General features: G+C 37.6%; 1 protein-coding gene across 1 annotated transcript in view; it reads left to right on the forward strand.

Moving 5' to 3' along the window:
• Window positions 1–7,137: 7,137 nt before the first annotated feature.
• The window catches only part of ESRRG (estrogen related receptor gamma), a 216,135-nt gene continuing 199,340 nt past the window's right edge, over window positions 7,138–23,932 (forward strand). The window contains exon 1 of the mRNA XM_057729140.1: window positions 7,138–7,193. Coding sequence (XP_057585123.1) covers window positions 7,138–7,193 — 56 coding nt within the window. The remainder of the gene's footprint in view (window positions 7,194–23,932) is intronic.

The raw sequence follows: 23,932 nt of genomic DNA on the forward strand, positions 1-23,932 counted from the left end.
CTCTGTTCGCCATAGATCAGTGGCCATTCAATGTAACAAGAACAAAGCCTTGTGAAGAAATTGAGTTCTTGAGGTCTCTGATCAAAGGAACTCCTGGGTGAATGAGCTTGTACCTGGGAGAGTAATAAAATCAACAGCATCAGTGATGGACCTGCTAGGGTGAAGGGATGTGGAAGAAGTGTCTTAAAGGAAGAGAAAAGGACTACTCTTTTCAATTTCTCTCTCCCCTTCTTGCTGATAAACAATGTACAACTGAACGCTCTGGAGAGTCAGCAGAATCACTTAACTTTCCAAGTCTGTCTTCCTCATGTTCAGGCCCAAAACATGATGGTAGCTTTAAGGGGGAAACCTTAATTTTCCCACTCAATTACATCGCAACAATATATATGTGGCAGTATTACAGCAAGCAGTTCATATCATCTTACAGCAAAAGTTATTGATAGTTTCACTGGGGGAATATTTGCACTTCATTTTCTTTTCTATATTAAGTACCTTGAACTAGTCAAATATGAAGGCCAAATGAATTGTCAATGTCAGTCTCTTCTATCTCTTCTTTCATTTAGTGTGATTTAAAAATAATATGGTTAACATTTATGGAGGGCTGTGTGTAGGATGACAGTAAAATGTATGCTCTAAACTGAGCCACCTTTTTTTTTTTTTTGATAGAAATTGATTTTGATTGGCTGGGTTCTGGGTAATTTTTTTTTTTAATTTTTATTTTATATTGGAGTATAGTTGATCAACCATGTTGTGTTAGTTTCAGATGTATAGCAACGTGATTCAGTTATACATATATATGTATCTATTCTTTTTCAAATTCTTTTTGCATTTAGGTTACTACAGAATATTGAGGAGCGTTCCCTGCACTTTTCTTTAAATTTTAATTTTTATCATTTATTTATTTATTTATTTATTCATTCATTCATTCATTGGCTGTGTTGAGTCTTCGTTGCTGTGCACAGGCTTTCTCTAGTTGCAGAGAGGAGGGGCTACTCTTCTATGTGGTGCGTGGGCTTCTCATTGCGGTGGCTTCTCTTGTTGAGGAGCACGGGCTCAAGGCACATGGGCTTCAGTAGTTGTGGCACCTGAGCTTAGTTGCTTCACAGCACGTGGGATCTTACTGGGCCAAGGAGTGAACCCGTGTCCCCTTGCACTGGCAGGAGGATTCTTAACCACTGTGCCACCGGAGAAGTCCCTCCCTGCACGTTTGAGAGTGTAAGGAGTGAGTACTATAAATTTTTCAGCTAGGAAAACTGGCATAAGCCAGAATGTCCTTGGCCCACTGGGTCTTGTGGTTCCCCAACTAGGAATGGATACTCTGCTACATTGGTTTCACTGGTTTAATCCCCATAATGATTTTATTGTTTTTCCATTTAATGGCTAAAGAAAACTGAGAATTAGGTGGGTGATGTAACTCTAAGTCCAAACTTCATCCCTGATCATTAGAATCTGAACCCAAGGCATGACTCCAGAGTAGGTTATCACCACCTAACCAGAAGCTTCCACGGCCTCCTGACTTCTGCCAGGCATGGCAAACACACATGCCCCTACTCATTTGCCTCGGTTGGGGGAATCGGATTCTTATCAAATGTATTCATTTATGAAAAGGAACCTCAGAAATGTGTCAGAAAGCCCTAAGGTCCAAAAACAGCATGATCACCTCTTTAAGCCTGTCTATATGGACACCAGATGCTGAATATCTCACTTTCTTTTTAAATTGCTGGTCCTAGGAAAATTTGGACAAAAAGATTCATGGAAGCAATAGGAAGAGAGAACTTTCAAACAGTGTTGTCGTCATTCATATACATCAGGAGAAAAAAAAATACATTTGTGCTTTTTTGATGTGTCATGGATAGATCCACTTTTTTTTTTGGCTTCAAATATATGTTGAATGGGGTGATTAAGATGGATAATTTGGTCGTTTTACTGGTATCAGAGCAAGTATTGCTTACTCTGAAAGCTGTCATATTTGTTCCACTTCTGCTCCTGTTCTCTCTCCATCCCTCCCCCCTCCTTCCTCTCAGAGTTCAGCTACCCTTTATTTTGGACAACACGATCACACACATGATTGAGCCAACAATTTATGGCTTTTAAAAATAGGGATTTCGTCCTCTCTTAGGTTTATTGTTTATCATAATCATCTTTCAAGTGAAAAGGCTAATTTACTCTTTCTATAGGAATATTGTCAGCTTGATTATCATAATATTACAGCTGCCTGAAAAGGTCTAAAACGGGACATTGACCTTGAATGTTTTCTGCATTTAGCTCATGGTGCTTAACATTCAAGAAAGAGTATAACTGCAACTCATTTATTAACGTGTGATCTCAAAATGTTAGCTATTGCTCTGGAAATACACGCCATGCAGATTATAGAAAGCTTGTAGGATGCAAGAAAAATGCACTTGGTATTTTATCAGGGTTAGTATGTCAGAAATACAACATAACCAGAGTCAGTTTTCCCGTTGGAACTACTGTAGTTTATAATTTAATTTTTACTGACATTTTACCATGTATATGATTAGCTTGACAAAATGAAAATGAAGTAATCCTGAATTAATTAAACAGAAACTGAATTGCCTCTGTTAGTTTCTCTGTCTTCCTTTGATTCTTTTTCTTTTTTTTCCCCCACTTTCACAAACACACTGGGAAAAGAGTTTGGTGTCTTATGGAGGTGAGGTAATCGCTCCCTAGAGAATGGGCTTTTTTTACATGGACTCAGTAATTTGGGAATGGGATGGATTTATAGGACAAGAGGTTTGTCAAAAGGAAAGGTTTTTATTAGTGCTTCTGTGGAAGTGATCACTTTCAGTAGAAATGATTGCTTCTTGCCAATCGAGACAATAATTTAAATATCAAAGCCTGTGCCCTAGAAATGAAAAGCAACAGAAAATGAGGTTTGATGAATTGATAGCGCTTTGGTGATGATTCAGAGTAATCATACTGACTTCCAAAGATGTCTTCATGTTCTCAGTGGGAAGGTGTCTTCTTAAGCAGGTTTATATCATAAAATGAAAAATCCCAAAGCACAGATGAGGAAACTAGGGACACAGAGGCACACAGCTCATGAGGGGGCAGAGGGGGGATCCTGGGGTCTGGGCCTCTGCTTGTCCTTCAGTGTTCTTTTTTCAGGGATGTTCCTTATGGGTTTTCTTTTGGAGTTCAAGATAGTAGTTTGTTAAAGTCTTGGTTTGCTTTTTTTGTAGTATAGTCTACTATACCACACGTGATATATCACAGACAGCAGGGAAGATGTTTCCAAAAGTTAAACAGCTTTTCAAAGGTTTTATGATCTTGAGAGAGATCCGCAAAAGTAGATTACGAGGCAATTTGAAAATCTAAATTTGTGATGCCTTGTTTAGTTTGAAATATTTAACGCGTGGAAAATGTGCAATATAAAATCAAGGTTTGCTGCAGAAATTGTGTGGCAGCTATAAACATTTTCATACAGATGAGTCCTGTTAATTTTCAGAAAAGGAAGGTGGGGACGAAAAATAGCTAGTAGTATGCAGTGATAGCAGGACTGAGCATCCTCATCACCTTCTAGCAGCATAAGAATTCACTGTTAGAATGTTTTAGGAAATGATTCGGACTCCAATACAGTAAAAGTCTGGTATGGACAACAGGAATCTACCTTTTGTTTCCACTTGAGTTTTGTTTGTTGCCATTTCGTTCTTTCAAATGGAAATGAAGGATATTTTCTGCTCAGTGTCTGTGCTTTCACTGGGGCCTGAGAATGGAGCTGTTTGGATATTAAACTGTGTTGTTTGAAAAAGAAGAGATTAAAACCCTGCATGGACCCGGAGTCTCATGCCTAACAGACTGATATTAACTAATTTGCTAATATTCTTTGTGAAACACTCATAGGGGTCCTTTTGTCTGGTTCCATTTATCCTGCTTTGGCTAGACTCCTTGTGGTAAGATTGTGAAGTGTATAGACTGGTGAGCAAAAGTGTTTATTCTAAGCTGTTTATCTGTTCATTTGTTTCATTTTTTTTCCCCCAAATCCTTTGTAGTTGAGATTCTTAAAGGCTTTTACTCAATATTGCACATGGTGTGTTTATTTCCTGTAAATATCCACTCTTTTCTTTTCAAGGTGAAAAAACTCAGCGACTAGGGAAGATTCTTGAGATGACTAAGCTGTGTGTTTATAAATTATTCTGGAAACTGTCTCGCAAGTTTAGTGCAGTAGATATTTTAAATTTTAAATTGGTTAAACTGGATTCAAAACAGTGTGTGTAATCTTAGGTCCTGGACTTGTAGAGGTGACACATTGATCCCGAGGGAAAATAAACCAGCTCTACAAACCTAGTGCACTTTTGGTCATTCAGAAAGCGGCTAGTTCAATGGACACTGCACGTTGCATAGAAGAAATATGGTTAGTGAAAGATCGGTGGGGATCACACGGTGTATGTTTGTACATGGATCTCTGAGCACAGAAAAAAGACACATGAATATGAGTCTAAATATGTTTAAAAATAGATACCCACAAAATAAAATGGTTCATAATGGGTCAAATAAGGAAGGAGAAATAAGAAAATTCTAGGAAGTAAAAGATAACTCTCATGAAACGTGGTGACTTAACGTCCATCGGTAAATAATTGACTATAAATCTTGTCTTTAAAAAACCATTTCAAAGGAGTAGTAAACAGGTTCTGTCACAGCATGATAATGCAAAGAAACTGAATAGAGTACAGTATTCCACACAGGTGCAAGATCTGAATGTGCTGAGTACATTAAGATCCATTGAGTATGTTGAATAATTTGTATTTTTTTAATTGCCCTGGACAAAATTAGAAGGAAACTTTTATTTGCTGTATGTTTTTAAAAATGTACACAACTGGATTTATTAATTACCCTGAGAACGTTAGTTTATTCACAAATCAAGGTAGCAATCTTTGAACCAAAGATATTTTCCTGTCTTTCTAAAGCAATATTAGTTTCCATATTTGTTTTATTGTATTTTAGAAAAATCATGTTTCTTTTTAAAATGTCTTTATTTTTTAAATTATAAAATGATGACACGTCTCATTTTCAGTTGAATAGACAAATCTCTTTTTTTTCCGGGTGTCTGCAGAATGCTTGGATTTTCTACATCTCAAAGCTCTTTTAATTCACTGCTCACAACCAAATTTACATCTTAATTGCAGAGTTCACATTTAACAATATAGACAGCATAATGCTACTGGTAATTAAGCTTTTACTACCTGCTTTTATACAGTATTCTTAGGCCCAGTTTTTGCTATGTGAGTTCTCCACTAGAAACTTGTATGCATTTAGACCACAAATAAAAGGCATCAGGCCCATATCTTAGATGTGGCTAAATACATGGCAGGGAAATTGACTTCTTCTGTGGGAGGACCAAATCATGTCTGTCATTTTTATATTCTGAATGTTAATGTGGCTGTTCTATTTTAGTGTTTTGTTTTTTAGAGGCCTAGAAAATTTGAAAGGGTGGAAGAGTTTTGTTCTAATGAATTTAACAGAGACTGGATATCTAAACTAATTTATTTTGATCTCAAAAATTATACTATTTATATCATATAGGACTTAATATACAAAAGGTTGGTAAGCAGTAGAGCTGAATTATATAAAAATTTCAGGTCATAAGGTAGCAGTTATGTCTTTGCCATAAGTAGCTGGTAGCTATTCCAATGTACATTTGCTAGTATAAAAAAATCCTGTATTTAAAAATAGGACTTAAGAAAACCTTTGTTATATGGAAACTAAAAACAGGCTTATATACTATTGGAGAAAAAACACCCTCCTCTTTTTATATTCCCTTTTCTTTTCTTCTTTGAAACTAGTCCTTATAATGACCAGACTGTGTGATGATTTACAAAATGTTTCTGAGTTGATTTTTTAAAGCATTCAGGGTGTGTTCTGTGTAACAGATAAATATGTAAACTGCATTTTATTTGAAAGCTGATGTTTTGGGTAAACATCATATATATTTGTATATGTCTTCCAGTTTGGAAGCGTGTATTGAAATAAGTATATGATTAAGAACACTTTTTGTGCACTGGTTAGTAGTGCTCTCCCTACCAAAAAAAAAAAAAAAAAAATGCAGTCTTTATTTTGTCAAAATGCATTGAGACAGTTTCAATGTACTACTTACCCTACAGCCCTCAGTCTCCCACCCCTGAAACTGGAGCAGCCAGTTTGTTCTGCAGTTGTTTACCTTTGTTTTGAAAAGCTATGCGTTGTATATCTATGGATAGAGAGATAGGAGCGGGTAAAGAACTATTTACACACAGAATTTACATAGGCATTCTCGCAAATTGCATTGAGGCACTCTTTCCTCTTCTGTAGTTCTGTAAAAATGCATTCCACCTCAAAGATGACGATCCCACTTCACATGCCCAAATAATTTAGAAGGCATGTCTTGGATTTTTTTTTTTTTTTATTAAATGCCCAGTAGAGATCAGGAAAACAGGCAACGACACGATGACGGATCAATGAGAAAGTACAGCACTAAATAAGAAGGAGCCCCCTCCTGTGGAATAATACACAGACCACGGCAGGACAAACTTCATTCTCTACCTTCCGCAGAATCCTTTCCCAAATTAACTGAGAGTCTGCGTGAGTTCTTCTGTGCAAGGCAAAAGCGATCTTAGGTGAGAAACCCAAGACAGATTCCCTCCAGGGCTTAGAGGGTTAAATTAGGTTTCTTTTCTAGCTTCCCGGGGTGGTGGGGAGGGGGGGAAGAAAAGGGAAAAGGAAAAAGAAAGAAAGAAAAGGCAGAGCCAGCATCTACTGGGAGCGTTTCGATCTCTGGTCCTCGCTCTCCTTTTCTCTCCCGCTCAGTTTCCAGCCCCCGTAGTGTCTCCGCACCCTCCGTACCTGCCTGGCTCCGCGGCTCCTCTCAGCCTCCCGTCGCCTCCGTCCTGATTGGGCAGAGGCCCCCCAATCGGCTGCGCGCCTGGGCCGGTGGGACTGCATATGTTAAGCTCTACTTCATATTAATAAGCTCCAATCGGGGCTTTAAGTCCTTGATTAGGAGAGTGTGAGAGCTCTGGTCCCAACTGGCTGTGCCTATAGGCTTGTCACTCGGAGAACATTTGTGTTAATTGCACTGTGCTCTGTCAAGGAAACTTTGATTTATAGCGGGGGTGCACAAATAATGGTTGCCGGTCGCACATGGATTCGGTAGAACTTTGCCTTCCTGAATCTTTTTCCCTGCACTACGAGGAAGAGTAGGTACCTTTTTCTTTCCTTTTGAAAACTCGTCGTGGGGGTGCGTGTGTGGGGGCGGGGGGGGCGGGATGGATCTTGGCGCACTGATTCAGGTAATGCCCAGGGTATCTCGTGTGCACGAGTGCTTGTTTGTGTCTGTCTTGTGCCTTTTGTGTTGAGGGTGATCTCCTAATTCAGTAAGTCGAGAATTGTTCTCTGACTACAGTGTTACCTTTGAGGCAAAGCTCAGTGACTGTCAGTAAAACAGCTGTGTGACAGTCACTTCTTATTCAGGTGCTAAGAATAGGCACTTGGCACAAATGCTTAGTGAACTGCTAAAATGCATCTTTTACTAGGACCCATTTTCCCAAGGAAAGATGTTTTAAAATACAATATTCAAAATGATTTATACTATTGAGTGCCTCTTATGTATTTGCAGTTTGACAGATATTTTCAGCTCCCTGTCATTTCTTACCGCGCAGAGTTAGAGGCAAAATTGCACATTTACTAATTCCCCTTCAGAGAACAATTTAAAAACTAGCCCTATGCAATCCGGGGCTGGAATAATGTTATTTGCATGGTTAGCATTAAGTCAGCACTTAACTGACAAATCAGTCCATTAAGTAACATGAGATTTTCACACATTATAAATATTTAAGGGGAGAGAAAAAAAAAAAAACTAAAGAAGGAACAGTTGTGACTTTTTAAATTTCCCCTTGAATAGACAATGCTGAGATCCTGGATTTGTTTCATGTATCATGTTCAGAAAACGCAGAAAAGTACTTTTGTCCTTAGATGCAGTTTAATTCGTGTTTATGAATATCTTTATGCACATGGAAATATACGTATTTGGATCGCTCAAGGTGGGGGACATGTGAGTGGGGGTAAAAGGAGTAAATTAGGCATTCTTGTGTAAATGAGTAGGTCATAAACTTAATATCACCCCACTGTTAAGATAAAATATTAGTTTATCATGGGAGCTGCCACTGGTTCCTCTTTCTGTTGAGTCAGTTATGTGGCTCTGCTTTCCCATTACAGTAATACCAACTGTTATAATTCTGAAAAGAGTGCTCTTGGCAAACATTTCTTTCTATAGGTTGTGAAGAAAATATAAAACACTCCAGAGGAGGTCGTGCATTATAGGTAGATGTCCACTAGCGGTCCTTAGTGACTGCGTATTGCCTTGCTTTGTAATGAAGCGAGAGATGAAAAGTGACTTGCAGGCTCAGTGTCTCCTCGTGAGTGCGAGTGTGAGTGTGTGTGCTCGTGTGTGTATGTATGCCTGCACACATACACACTCACACAAGGGGTACTAGCCGAGGGATGGACTTAGGAAGAACTGAAAGGTTGGAAGGCAGTGCTTGTGTCAGTTTGAAAACACTCCAAGGAAGAAACAACCTTAAATGGTGTGAAAATAAAAATGAAAAATAAACAAAGGTAGGACTGCCCACTCAAGTGGAGTTTGAAGGTGAGCACACCTGAGGCCGTAGCACTGGAGAATTTAATATGTCTTCATGTCAGGAAGAATGCGTTAGCCAAGCTTACCCAATTCTGAACTTTCTCTCATAAATAAATAAACAAAACAAACTTTAAAAATCCCCCCACCCCCGGGTTCTTTGTAGTTTCCTTGAATTTAACTTCTTATAGCTAATTTGAATAATTAGTTTAGATAAGCCTCTTAAAGCAGATGCATTTAAATGAAATCAGGACACATGTCCTTTTGGCTTTGGCGCAAGATTCAAACTAGCTTTCTTTTTTGGCTCAATTAAAAGTCATCTTTAAAAAATACAGATTTATTGTTTGGATGCAGTTCTGATGGTTACGTGGTTCACCGGACAGACAGAAAGATCTAATGCTTAGTAACGCATCTGCCTCTCTGTCTCAATTAATAAACCACAGAATTTATACATGCTATTAATATTCATAGTAATTGTGCTGGGTTAAACCCCATCACGTGTGTGTATACATAGAAATGAAACCAGAGTTATGCAGTTTCAGAAGAGAATATTGGACAATTTCTGCTTTGGAGGCTGTTAAAAAAGATTCTTGCAATTTATTGACCACCATTAAGAGAGCCTAAAATGTTAACCTCTAACTATGTATTTTTTATTTTAGGAAATGTGCCAGCACATTAAAGAGCATAATACTTGAAAGCTTGTTTCACATTTAATAGCAGTAATAACTGATAGCATAAATAGATGAAAATAATATATCTGCTCATTTTGACATATGTGTCAGTCTAATCATTCTAAATGAGTGTACTCATCACATGATTCCCTTTCAACCTCTGATTAAAATGTAACATTGACTACAGGATTATAGAGCGGACTTAATTTTACTGACTGTTTTAACAGTTGTCACAGCTGTTGGAAGAAGGGAAGGCAATTGAAACACTCCAAAACAGGCAAGGCAAGGAGGGAACAGTTTAGTAAATTTCAGCCTGATCATGGAAAGCCAGACATCGAAAATTAAACAGATTTGTGTTTTAAGATTCCCGTTTGGAGCTATGCAAGTTTTATTTTGTAAGATTTACTCTTTCTCTTTCAGGGTTTTGATTCTTTTCTCTGCCTCATCTCTCCCTGTTAAAAGCTGAAGTAAATTGAAATACAACTATCCGAAAGTAACACTGTAATGTCAAAATACATGGAACAAATATAGGCAGGAAGGAAACATGTATACAATAACAACAACAAAAAGCCTAAATCAGAGTGGATGCAATTTTTTTTTTTTAAAGATAGGAGCTTACCTAAGTCACTTTAGATGTGACATTATTTAAGAACTATGAACAGACTCTTTAAGTTTATTTCTCTAATATTACTTTTCCTCCTGTTTCTTCTCTGTAAATGTGTTGAAAACACTTGCAGCCTTAAAGGTAGGGGTTTTCGGATGATTTTTTTGTAAATTGCTGGGAGTGACAACGAGCTGCACTTAGGGGTGAGTGCTCCAAAGCTGGAGAGTCTCGTAACCTTGCCCATCACATCACTAAAGTGAACAGATTAATTCCCTTTCTCTAAAAATTAAATAACTACTGTACGTATCCCAAACTATATATAGTCGAAATAACCAGACAGTGTGGATTATGTAACATATGATTTTCTCCTTGGAGTAAGCGAAAAAAGTGTTCTGAGTTAATGGAATCAGTGTTGAATGGGAGTGGTGAGTAGGTGCCGGGCACCCCATGCTTCTCTAGCCCTTTGTGTCAGTGTATTTATGTATTGCCCTATACAGATTGGGTGGTAAGTTTAGAAATCCTCCTTTTACAGAAAGGGCTGGAAAACAGCTTCCCATTTCCTGGTCAGGGGCAAGGGTGGTGGTGTTGGCTGGTTCTTACAGTGATGGTTTCTCATCTTAATGTGTTTATGGCACTGCTGCTTTATTTACTGAGCCTAGTGTGTTGCAGCGGTAATTAACCCATGTTATTAGCAAAGCCCTTGTGGATATCCATTAATTCTCTTGCATGGACGATCATTTTTCCAGTGTTTTCCCCCCAATACGGTATCATTGTTCTTTTTTTTTTTTTTAAATTCTAAATTGACGGCCTTTGATATATTTCTTTGATTTAATCTGACCTGTGATATATATTGGCCATCTTATAAAGAATGGTATTGTAATTCAGCTTTAAAAAATGCTAATAGAAGCTAGAGAAAAGATTTTTTGCTGTCCTTCTTTTCAAAGCAAAGAAGAGAATAAATTAAAGATTTAAAAAGAAAATAACGCAGAAAATTAGTTTTAACTCCAAATTTTCCAGATCTTAGAATTTATGTTGTTTTGTGCCTTTGAGGTCTTTTAATCAGATTTCTACTGAGTTAAGAATACTTTGGGCATTTTTGTAAAATATTGAGCCAGCAGAAAAATACTTGTGCTTCTTGTGCTGAAAAAAGATAAGGACCGTCTCATTAGCCGGGCCATACTTTTGCAATTAATTTTAGGTCCATGGTGCTGTTCATCAAAGGGGACAGGTACCTTCTCTATGAGTCTGTTTAACAATACTTTCACAATACCTCACTCCTTCAAGAACTACAGACAAAGAAGAGGCCGTTCTTTTGGAAGGTAGGCATATTGCCTAATCTCAAGTCCGTATCACTTATGAAAAATTCCTCAACATTTGTTTTAGCCTAGTGACTAAACGAAGTATTTCTTTGTTTTACTGTAAAGTGCTATTCAGCACTAAACGTTTTGCTTATATTTTTTCATAAAATGAATTAAAATCTGTGCTTATGGTTGGCACTTTGTCACACAAGTGGCAGTTGAGAAGCATGATTTCTATGACAGCAATTAATATCACATAAACTTTTGAGAATCACCTATCAAGCATCTAGAAATAAGAGGACAGCACTGAGGTATCTCAATAGAACTTTAAAGGCATTGCAGCAGATAAGCTAGGCTTGGAATTTTGCTTCATAGCAAATTCATGGAAGAGAGAAACAATACAATGTTGATCTGTTATAAGTGCATATGAGCTCCGGCCCTAGCCAGCTCTCTGGAGAAAATCTTTGATTACCCTGGCCCAGTTTGTTCAGTTTTTATCTCTTTTACATCCACTGGCCTTGTATTAAATTGTCATTGTCCTAAAGCACATGAGATAGAAATGAATTGCTGTTTTCTACATTCCCTGACAGTGAAATATTTAGGTTCTCTTTCTCTAATCATACTTATGTGTGTATTTGATAGTCCAGGGATGACATCCAGCATCTTTGCCGCTTGACATTTTTTCTTACTGCATTTTGTATGTTTTGCTATTGATTATTATTTTCATAGCTATGTGTATATGGATGTCCATGGTCTAGACCATTATAAATAAATAGATACACATACGCTATTTTAAAATCCAAAGCAGTCAATAGAATATACCACACACGTGTGTGTGCATTTGCGTGCATGTATAGTATGCATGTGAAATACATATATATATATACATGGAAAGAGGTGTGTATGTAGAATATAGGTATACTGCTAAGAGGTGTTCATGTATATTTATAAAATAAAGTGGATCTCAAGTATTTTTCTAATCAGGTAGTTGTCAGTTAAATTTTTCAAGCATGATTTTAACCTGGAATTTGTATTTCAGATATTTACCAAGTCTGATTTTAAACTAAATTGGTTTAACTACTATGTAACAGACAGGTAACAGGTAACCTAATACATTAATTTATTTTTGATTTTAAAATTGTTAATTATTATCATTTTAAAATTCAGTATCTAGAAATCATAAATAATTTGTAAAATAGGAAATAAGCCACTAGTATTAAATGCAAAATTTAATGGTTTGGGCCCATATCCAAGAAACAGTTTTGAATTAGCTCTTGGCTACATTGTTTTCTTATACCATTGGGCCTGACAAATATATCTTAATGTAAACATGATAGCTTTTAAATAAATGCAACATATAAATTTCATTTATCTGCACTACATAAATGTCATTTTATTTTTTTTTTGCTAAAAGCACACAAAGACAATTAATAAGTATTATATCCATATAAAATACATCATAGATTTCTGAATTTTTGAATTTTATTCTAAGAGGTAAGTTTAAAGGTCTGTGATTTTGCTTAGTAAATCTGAATGTGTGTTGAGAGAAAACACTTATCCAAATGCTCTTTCTATTCAGATTCTTGTTCTAATTCATATTTTGTTTAAATTCCTAGTCATTTCCTACCTTTGTTTGTATAATACTTTTACAAATTTAATGTTTTCTTGTTAAAAAAAAGAAATCCTGCTGTTTCTTTATGCCAATCCATCTGTTGAAACTTAGCTCTTTTATTATCTGAGGGTGTTAAGTGACAGCCTTCTGCCTTTTGAAGGATTTACCTGGCATCTTATTCTTGTTTCAAGTTCATTTTAGACTTCTACTTCCGAAGTCTGGGAAAACTAGCTAATAAGAATAATTTCCATTCAGTTATAACAGACACATCCTTCCTCTTTATTTCTTCTTTACAAAAGTGCCAGTTGTTTCTTTTTCTCTGACTTGAACACTATTTCTCAGTATTTTCCAAATGTATTTTCTAATCAATTATACAAAACCATCAGATTAAGAAGGTTTAGATTGTGTGTGTGTTGTGTATGTAACCTATTGCATCCCCCCTTTTAATTTTTAAAAGAATTTTTACATGTTTGGAGGAAACTTGCTTTTTATGTTTTGATTTTTCAATGTCTTGCCATTTAAATTGATAGCAATACATGTATATTTGGAAGATAACTCACTAAGGCAAAGCAATAAAAGAAAAAGTACAGTTTTAAATAAATTGGCTTCTTACTGGCCAGTTAAAGTCCATTTCAGTTTACTGGTATAGACCTATATGTGCTTTTGAATATAAATATACAGCATGCAACACTAGCCTTTAGAAATGCGGCCTCTGGCTGTGTGGAATTCTTTCACACAATATAATAAATGAAAACACTGGCCTTCGACATTTAAAATCTATTAAAGAGTTGTTTAAAGTGTTAAATTCATGGAGAGCCTACCTAAGATCAGATTACACTGTAAAAAAGGAACTTGAAAGCAAATTTATATTTTGATTATCAAAGGCAGTCTCTGTCATATACATTCCTCTGTGCCTTCTCATCTTGCTTTGAGTGAAACAAAACTGCATATATACTTTTCATCATTTTGATTGGAAGTACACATTATGTATAATATGCTTTGGCAGCACTTACCTAGCCAAAGAAAACAAATTAATATTAGCCATACTAAGGGCTGTCAGGCATATCACAGACGTGTCAATTTAACTTTGCTTCCTCATACACCTCCGCAAACAGTTGCTTAAGATGGTACTAAATAAAAGGGAAGCTACCAATAAATTCTCATATTCTATCAGAGATTGATGGCTAGTAGAAGTACAAGCAAAACCAGCTTGTTTGCTTACTTCTCTTTAAAACTCTAACTGTGGGAATACAGAAAGCATAGACAATAATGAGTTTTGTTTAAAAAAAATATAACTGAAGCTTGTTCAGATCTTTTTACTATCTTGGAAGTAATGGGATAATAAAGGGATTTATTTTTTTAAAAGATCTGAAGTAGTGAGCCTTGGTTGCTCTTACGTGTGATGTATATAAAGACTTTAACAAGTGGAGAATCAGAAGCAGCAGCCTTGCCAGTCCACTTTAAACAAGGGACATTTCTTTTTTGTTGCACTTTGCATACATTTTCTGGGAAAGAAAAAAAAATCTTGTGCTTTCTTTTCGTCTGGCTCATTCAATAGGCAAAAAAAAAAAAAAAATGAAATTTAAAAAAGCAAATCAAGAACTCTGGCACAGAAAATATGCAGAAGCACACTGAATTCTTTTTTTCTCCTCCATGATCAGAATGGTATCTTTGTACGTGATAATTTCTTTTTCATCTGTTCTAGGAAGATGTTACTCCTTTAGAATGCCTTTTGAGAATTTAAACAAAGAACTCATTAAATAAATACATTTACTTTCTTTTTAATACAATATGAGTAAAAATGTTTGAAAAGGTGTCCTTTTCAAGGCAATTAATATATTGTTACAGTTTATACTTATGAGAATCTCTTTTGCTTTGAAAAGAATATCTAAAATTATGTTCAGGGAGCAAAAATAGTGAGTCATATAAAAAATTATAGAGGCTAAGGTACTTAAGAGAAAAATTCAAGTGTGAGGTGGTTCAATCAGTGACCCTTTGCCCTCCATAATTCCAGATTATTGTAGTACTTTCACCTCTCCAAAAATGTAAGATGGCCATGTTAAATTGTATTTGTTTTTCCATAAATGAAAGAATACTCTAACAATGCTTTCTTCACAGCCATTGATCTATTAAGACAGACCAGATATTTTGAGGAGGAATATCATACCCGTAACCTACTGTTCATGGCCAAAGAAAGGAAAAGATGTATATGAGAAAGTGTTTGTGTACAGTTAGTTTGGGGCCCTATGAAATGACAGAAGCATCCCTTTTATCCACAGACTTAAGTGAGACCTGCCTCATCAGTCATGGGATCATAGTGTCACAGATGGAAAGGCGACCATCAGCTGCATTGTACTGAACTACACACTTGGCTAATTCATCTTATTGCTCGCCCCAGCTAAGGAAAGGCTCATTCTGTTCTTGGAGTCTAGACAGAATCAGGAGTTGGGCTCAGGTGGGAGCATGTGGCTGCATTTTTCTGTTCCCTCCTGGCCATTCAGCAAAGGCAGGTGAGGAACAAACGGGCAGTCTATGCATAGAAGCCCAAGCAGAGATTCTTTCCTAGGGTCAGGGATGTATTATTCAGTTGTTGAAGTAAATTTCATAGTTCTCCTGGAAATATCATTGTTGTCTTTCATGCTCCAAAGAACTACCCAAAAAGTGATTAGGGATGTCTCTCCATTCGTAGGAACCATGAACTAGTGTAAGCGTTTTGTACCAGATAGAAAGGGAGAGCAGGCCATCCACTTAGTCTGGAGGACAATTCTTTTTTTCGTACCTTTATATGGAACTGTTCAGTCGGTTAAGTCTGAAGAATGAGAAAAACGATGAGGTTAAACACTCATATTGTATTTTTGTATTTTTTTATTTCCTTGTAGTGAACAAAACTTTAATGTCTAGAGCATGTATGAGGGTTTTAATGATTGGAAAATCTATCCTGAGAATGCGGTCACCATATGTGACAGCCTTGCTTTCTATCTTGTCTTCAGTGTATGGGGTAAGTTCGGTGATACTGTCTATTTTCTTACTTTGCTTACATTGTAGAACTCTCTGCGCCACATTGAGATAACCTGAAACAGGGGGGAAATGGCTGCTTAGTTCTTAAAAACTCTCCTGAACCCCCTCCATCCCAACAGAGTATTTTCTTTTAAAATTGCTGTTTTTCTATTCACCTGTTTTGCTAAAGGATCATTTACTATAGGAAAAGGTAAGTGCGTGATATTCACCCCAATTTGCATACACAGTACACTTTGTCCGCTTCCCCCACCGAATTCCAAAGAGATTGGCTTCAACTTTTCATATTTGTTTTTCTTTCGTCTCTGTTTGTCGTGCATTCTAGTTGAGTGCTTTTATAGTGTTTTCTTGATTGTTGTCAGTTTGGGGTACTCTCTGCTGACATTTTTGTTAAGGTAATGTCACAGCAGAAAACCCTGTGGCAAACTGGAATCTGGCGACAGCGCGCGGAAGATACAACTTCTGTTTGATTGTGTGTAAATACAGTTAGTTAGTTGGGGGTTTATCAGATAGCTTGGCAGAAAGAGAGAGGAGCTGTACAAACTGTTTTCAGTAACTGTGCTGTTCATACACACCTGATAAGATGGAAAGAGCTTTTCGAAATGCTGATAGGCTTTGAATAAGAAAAGAATAATCACTTCTACTAGCACCAGCTTATCGGGAATGAAGTAAAATGCCAACACTTTTACATTAGCGAAAGTAAATGTTTTAGACACGCTGTGCCTTTTTTTCATTCAAGTTAAATAGTAGGGTTGCTTTTGAGTTGTGCTATAATGAATAGAAGGATTTATTACCTGGACGAAATTACAGGTGAATGTGTTGATAAAAGAACCCTCAGCGTCAACAACAGCTTCTTTGATAAGCAGATGCATCTATGTGTATGTTCTCTGGAGAAATTAAGTATTGCTTTTTCCACTCCAATTCCATTAACCATCATTTCTGATGTTTGAAGATGCAGTTATGTCCTGTGCCAATCAGGTCTCCTTGTTTACCAGCAGATGGGTGACAGGCATTTGAAACTTAGCTTATCAGACTTGGAAAATGCTAGTGTGATCTGCTGCGTAAGTTGGGGCATCTTTTAAGTTTCTATCACTTGTGCTGAACCAGCCAACTCCTATACAAGAAATCTTATTTTTTCCCAGGAATGGAATGAGATTCATTATAGATGTAGGATAGGTTAATGAGAAGATAAATGCATTTGGCCAAGTAGTTGTCCATTTTAAAGCGCCTCCCCTTAGAAAAGAGAGATCTTGGTTTTGCTCTTCAGGATGAACCATTAACTTTCCCTGGCTTTCCCCTTTTCTCTTCTTTGTGATTTGACGCCTACAAATAATTTGGCGTATTCAGATTTGATAAATGATAGTGCAAGAGCAGATTGATTGATTTTGGATTACTATTGATTACTCTCAATGAGATCACTGTGACACACTCGAATCAATAGTATTCGATTAAGCAAGGCACCAGCGTCCTATACATCCAGCAGCAGTGGGGAATTCAGGGACAGAATGTTCACAAGCTGATAAATTGACAAAGCGTTCAGCTTTAACTAGCCCTTTGTTCAGCACTAGTTCCTTAAAATATATTTCATTGGAAAGTTCATTTTGGCAACTCTGGGCCTTTCTGTGCAAGAAAGGTCATCTGTTTAAGGTTTATTAAATTTTAACTCAAAACAACGGGGCTCCATCTAGGTGTAAAATAATTTAAGTACTTACTGCAGGCAACCTTCATACTTTTGAGCCGTCGCTCAAAGGTTTCATTCTTTTACAAAGATGTCAGTTGTAAACATAAAAATGCATCACTGGCAATGTAATGGTTTAAGATTCAAACGGAAATAAAAATTCCTGCCCGAGGAAAGCACTATCCTCCAACTAAGGTGGTCTTCACTTTCTTCAGAAGTGAGCAAACTTAGGAGCAGCTCTGGGAGGCGGCGTCAGGTAGCACACCTTGATCAATTGCCCAGCGGCGACTCCTTTTTTCCCTTCTTATCTGAGGGTATTCATCACACCGCCAATACTACATGCAAAACACTAAATATCATCTGATCTGAGATCCGCTATTGCTGCTGATACGCTGAAATCTTTCTGTCTTGAGCAAACGTACAAAGTCATTGGGGGGAAAAATCATCCCTGATTCAAGTCCTTTAGGGAAGGACCTCAAGGATGAGATTTTCCATCTTATTCCATCCATGTGTAGTCTTGGCTCTTGGGATGAATCATTTGCTCTTTTGTTATATGGGATTGCCAGGTTGCTTCTTAAGCAAGCAAGCCTTAGAGTAAACACTCCATTGAATGAGTGGATGGTCTAATGTGCAAAACTTGATTTCCAGTGAAAGTTTGACGCCTAGGGCTTTTGCACCCCAAATCTTAACAGGTTCAAGTCTTGAAATATACTTCCATAGATTCTCCCATTTTGATAGTGATAAAAAAAAACAAAAAAACACCCAAATCTAGAGGAGGCTTTCTGAGGGAAAACGAGCAGGAAAGTCAAGTTTGGAGTTATGAAATTCCCAAACCAAACTTCAGGCTTTTTTGCATGAATGTGAAGATGATAACATTCTAATTAAATTAGGTTAAACCACATGAAGTGGCCATTTTTGTAGGTGAAGAAATGGTCAGATATCAGCAATTTTGTGTGATCCCTCATAATAATTATTCCTACACCATTCATATCCTATAAACAAATTGAAAGTGACAGCTATGTTTTTAATTTTAGGATGGGCTGTATCCGATTATGAAAGACACATGAGTTCTGTCTGAAATTATGGCGAGTATATTGTAGTATTTTTTGACAGCTCTTCCCAAGAACACAGTCTTATACACACGGAGAAAGTGCGCATTATCTGGCTTCTCACCTGTTGTAGCCAAGCTGTTTCTGAGCATCCCTGTAAATTTCTCAGCTGCCGAGGAAGAGTATGACACAAACAAGGAAGTTAGGCTCGAGGACTGACCCTCCAAAAGAGCACGTTGCCCAGGGTAAATAGTTGGAAAGCACGTTGGGAAGAAGATGCCGACACCTCAACTATGGCATCCCCACGTCCGTTCATTAACAGAACCTTAGTTTGCTAGTTAGCGCTTTGCATGCTTCCCCCCCAGAGAAGTGTTAAAACTGTGCTCTGGGAAATCTGTGCACCTTTGTGGGTTAGGCAGGTGTGCAGCTCCCCAAGTGTCGACAGTAGAGGCCATGATGCTTTATTGGCTGTGGCAGGCAGGAAAGGTGCTTCGGGAGGTGTAATAAAATAATCCCCAGATCTTCATTTGACCCCCTGGATGTGCAGCTCATCTTGGAGCTGTGCTGTGCTGGCCGGTGGGAGCTCTCCGGGCCCACCTGTGGGCAGAATCTGGCTCCCAGATAGGAAGGAAATTGACTCTGTCTTTAGGTGGGAGGGAGGGGCTCTGGGGCCACCGCTGGAAATGTCAGCACAAAGTGCATCTTGACTTAGGGTCACGTCAGGACTTGGTAAGTTTTTCTCGCTCTGGGTAAGCGCGTGACAGCTTACATCTTGTTTCTGAGAGAGGGAGGGTGGGCATCGTTTACTGGAGCTTGATTGAACGAATGCCTCCGACTGGTCCCACTGTCAGTCTTGGAGTTTTCCCTTAGTAGTGCATTTCCCCCCTGTCTGTGGCACTGAATTTGATTTATCGCTGGTACTAAGATCAAAAAAGAAGTCATTCCTTTTGATGTTTGCTATTAGGCACATGCAGTGCAAGGTAGAGGGGGCGGGGGAGAGCAGCCGTAGCATATAAGTCACTGTCCTGGTCACCCGGTGGCCACTGATGGCAGAGTATGTATTTCCTATCTCTGTTCATGTCGGATGTAAAATTCTATGAATAGAGAGGTGAGCTACAGGATATTTTAAATGAATAATGAGGTTTGTTTCCGATGCAGATTCTTTTGGTAAGGACACAGAGTGGCTGGCATGTACCCCTGATGTTAGCAACCTTTTTTTTTCTTTTTTTTTTAACTGTACTGGCAAAAAAGCCAAGGAATATAAATAAGCCAATGGGATTCAGGCTTTCAGAAAAGTGCAATTGGTTGCCTTTACTGTTGGGTGGCAAATTTGGGACATCGGAGCGTTCTTTGCAAATGAGAGGAGAGGTGTTGCGGGGTCTGCTGCTCCTGTATTCAGGCCCCTGATCGGGCTTTGTTTCCAGCTCTGTCCAGTAGCTTTTGTCCAGCTTCTCAGTTTAGTGGGATTTCTCTGAGCAGCGTGAGCCTCAGCCCATCAGCAGGCTGCTAGTCAGCAGCAGGTGTGAACAACATAAAACAGGATTAACGCTGAACCAACGTGTGTACTAAAAACAGAACCCCCGCCTTGCTTTGGAAAAGGACGGCAGGACTGGAAGATAGAAGCTGCTCTGGTCCTGTCCACTCCTTGTTTACTCAACAGTGTTCAAGGGCTATGCAAATAATTCTCTTTAGGTGCCCAGAAGGCTGCTAGGTATCCGGTTTTCATTCTCAATCTCTCTCTCTGTTTTTAAACTATAAACTCAAAACTTATATCGAAAGTGCTTCTCAGACTTTCAGAGGGGAAAAACAAAACAGAACAAAAGTGGTCTGGGTAAATCTTGGACCAGGATTACAGATGAATATTGCAAAGATACTGCCTTTATTTCAAATTTAAAGTTGGTACTCATTCAGGGTGCTGTATTTCCCACCTCTTAAGAAGATTTTTGGTTGGTTTAATCTAAGATGTTTTCTGTGTTTATGTGACCCAATGTATATTTTCACCTAGGTAGGTAAACCGCAAATAAATAAAAAAGTAATTTTATTAGAGATTATAACTACCATGCCCCCGATTTTTTCTTTTTCAATCAGTGCTACCTACATAGGAGCAAGAAAGCTGGCAAAAAAAATATCATATTTAATAGAGGACTGCAAGAGTTTAGCAAATTGGACATTGCATTGAATTTATGGCATTTGAATCACTTTGTTTAGGAAAGAGAAAGGTGGCACATAAATATATGTTTCTCTTTAAGTTATGCTAATTCTAGTCTATACTGTGTATCAGGCTAAAATTTGGATATCTGTTTTCTCTGTTTAGATTAACTTGCATTTTGAAACTTTAAGACTTAGTCACATCCAGAAAGGCATCTGAAATAAGGAAATAACAATTAAATCGGTTAGAGAAATTGTATTACACACGCACACACACACAGATACAGACACACACGTACTAACTCTTTAAACACAGGCAAAGCAAATGTAGAGTTTTTTGCATATGTATATAATGTTATAACACTGATTTCTAATACTCCAAAAGTATGTTCAGATATAGATATTTATGTAAGGTGGATCTGTTTGAGAATATCATATGGACTTTACTAAAAGAATAATTTTGCAATGTCAGAAATCAAAATTTTGATTATCGTTCACTTTCAGCAGCATCTTATGCCATATATTACCTGCATTGTCTTTTGTATCCAGGGCTTAAATTGTAATGATCTACTCTTTCCTTCACCCTTTGCTTATACTTACTGTTTTTTAATTTTTTAAATTGCTGTTACTTTTTAGATGAGACTTTGCTACTACTTTTATTTTAGAAGTAATTTTGCCTGCCTGTTTGTGACAGTCTGAACACACATTCAAATCATTATAAAATATGAAAATTATATTTAATTTTACAGTTGCTATCTTTAAATGTTAATTTATTAACATTTGCCTTTTAATGTGTTTCTAGGAAATGTCCAGCCCCTTCTGTTTAGTATTATTAAGTGCCTTTGGTTATGTACATTAATTAGGTTGTGGGCAAATAGCTTAATGAGAGTTAACGAAATCAAGTTTAGAAGATACCAGTTTAAAATTGATTTTTGAAGTGTATTTTTTATAACCAACTCTCTGGAGTCCAATTGATTGCTTATAGTAACTTCTCATGTTGCATCAAAAAAGATTACATGCATTCCTTTGCAATTTTTTAAATCATTAAAGTAATCAATTTAGTGCATAAACTGCATTTTCTTGATCATTCATTCCAAAATGTTTAACTGTGTGCAGGCCCTGTCCTGGGCACGAAGATCCTGAAATAAATGATAAAAATATAAAATGATCTTGAGTGCATTAAAAAACACTTAAAAATGGGACTTTTTTTACTTAAGTTTTCAATTTATACTTGGGTCAATCTTCAGAAAATGATTTCAGGAGTTTAGGTAGCAGGGATTTTACATAAAACTTAAGCAAGTTGAAGCTTCCATTTTGATTTTACGATTTGGGCCTTTTAAAGCTGATATGAAGTTAGCTCCCAATAACAATTAGAAATGGTACATTTAGATCCTAAATATTGCAGAAGTGTGATTGGGGTCTTGGAGCAGTTAAGTCTGGTCCAGCCTGCTTCCTTGTGAAGCCTTCGAAGATTTGATCACCGAAGTTGCCATTACATCTTAAAATGCTCTAAGTGACTTGTGTGTGGTTTGTTTCTTAGACTGAAAATGGAAGGGGGGAAATGCTTTAAAAGATCGGGTAAGAAAAAATATTTCTCAGATCGTAGGGAAAGCAGGGGAGATGTATTCGAACTCTAGAAGGTTTGTGTAGTTTGACTTTGAGGGAAAGGTCTGCATTAGTAAATTCATTCTAATCAAAATAAATGACCACTGAAAGGTAATTTTTATAAGGAAACCTTGCCCTTAATCTTGAGATAATCTCACAGCTACTGTCTTTGTCCAGCAGTCCTGCAAAACTAGCCAGTGCTGTTCCCCAAAGCCTGGGATTTCAATTTGCCCGAGGACTCGAAGACGGAATTCAAAGCAGTTTTCTGTCTTTGCAGCCTCTTTTCAGTGAATGCATTTTATTAAAGTGTTTTATTTATTTATTTTTTGGGAAGATACAGCTTGGTTTGCTTCAGGGTCATTAAAATGATTCTTTCGCAGTTTTAGATGTTTATAATTAGATGATTAGTGAAGTTAGGTAATAAGATTTATATTGGCATCAGTTAAGTTTATAGAAGGATTAAAATCATGGTGTCATGGTGCCATTGCCAATCTGAATATGCCAGAAATATCTCGGGAGAATTTTTGTCAAGTGTTTATGCTCAATTAAAATTTATACGACATGTTACTGAGTGATCGTCTCATGATAGCTTGGCACCCTGAGGTTGCAAATTTCCAATTTCAAGTGATATGCATTGCAATTTTTGTCTTAGAGTACTCTAGAATTACGAACTTTAGAAGGCAAATGCTGCACTTTTTGGAAATGACGCTAGAAATCTGAGACAAAGAACTGTCTCAAACTTGGGCACAGCTAATATTTTCTGCAACACTGAAAAGCTAGAAAGGTACGTTTTTTATCTCCACTCGCTAGATGCAAAGGGCAGCTTACTTTTATACAAATGGATTGCAGACATGAGCTGAATCATCTCACCTATGTTTTCCCTTCATTTGTGTTTTTTGCAAAGTGTCTATGAGAATACATTTCTCCCTCCTAGTTCTCCTGACTTTTCCGGTATCCAGCCCCTTGAATTTTCTTCTCTTCACTTTCTATTAAGCCGAGGTGGAATTTTAAAACGGACGCGTCCTTCTTTATGCATAGTGCCAAAATGCATTGCAAAACCTTCACCAGAGTCTTGAAAGAACCCACTAACAAAGCAACAGCATAAAATATCAGGGGTTGCTGGGGGTGGGGGGCAGGGAGGAAGAGGGCAGCTGGTAATTTATGATTCCTCTAGGAATGCACGTCAAGGATATGCCAGCGCCCCACTTCCACCCCACCCCCAAACTACACACCGCTCAGTGTTCGGATGATGATAATGTACCTGGAAAGAAAGGCAGCCCATGCCGGAGCAAGCAGCGTCAGACAGGGCGCCTTGCCATCTGCCCCACCTGCTGCATTCAGGAGTCCATCTGGTGACTGCAGTAGCTCATTGTAGGCCTCTTTGGAGGCACATTCGGGCTGAAAAGCAGGCGGTATGAATTATTTAGGTAGCTAGTATAAATAAATAGAGGGAAAGGAGACAGGGGCTGGGGAAGAATCTGCAAGAACCTCTTGCTCCCTTAGCCCTGGGTGCTTTGGAATGCTCAAAGGAACGCAGGAAAGCATCTGATTTGCATAGAGATGTAGATGTATAGATCCTGGTGCAGATTAGGAACCCAGGAGTTTTATCTAGATTTAGATAGC

The sequence above is a fragment of the Hippopotamus amphibius genome, chromosome 3 (assembly GCF_030028045.1).
Source record: "Hippopotamus amphibius kiboko isolate mHipAmp2 chromosome 3, mHipAmp2.hap2, whole genome shotgun sequence".
Taxonomy (NCBI): domain Eukaryota; kingdom Metazoa; phylum Chordata; class Mammalia; order Artiodactyla; family Hippopotamidae; genus Hippopotamus; species Hippopotamus amphibius.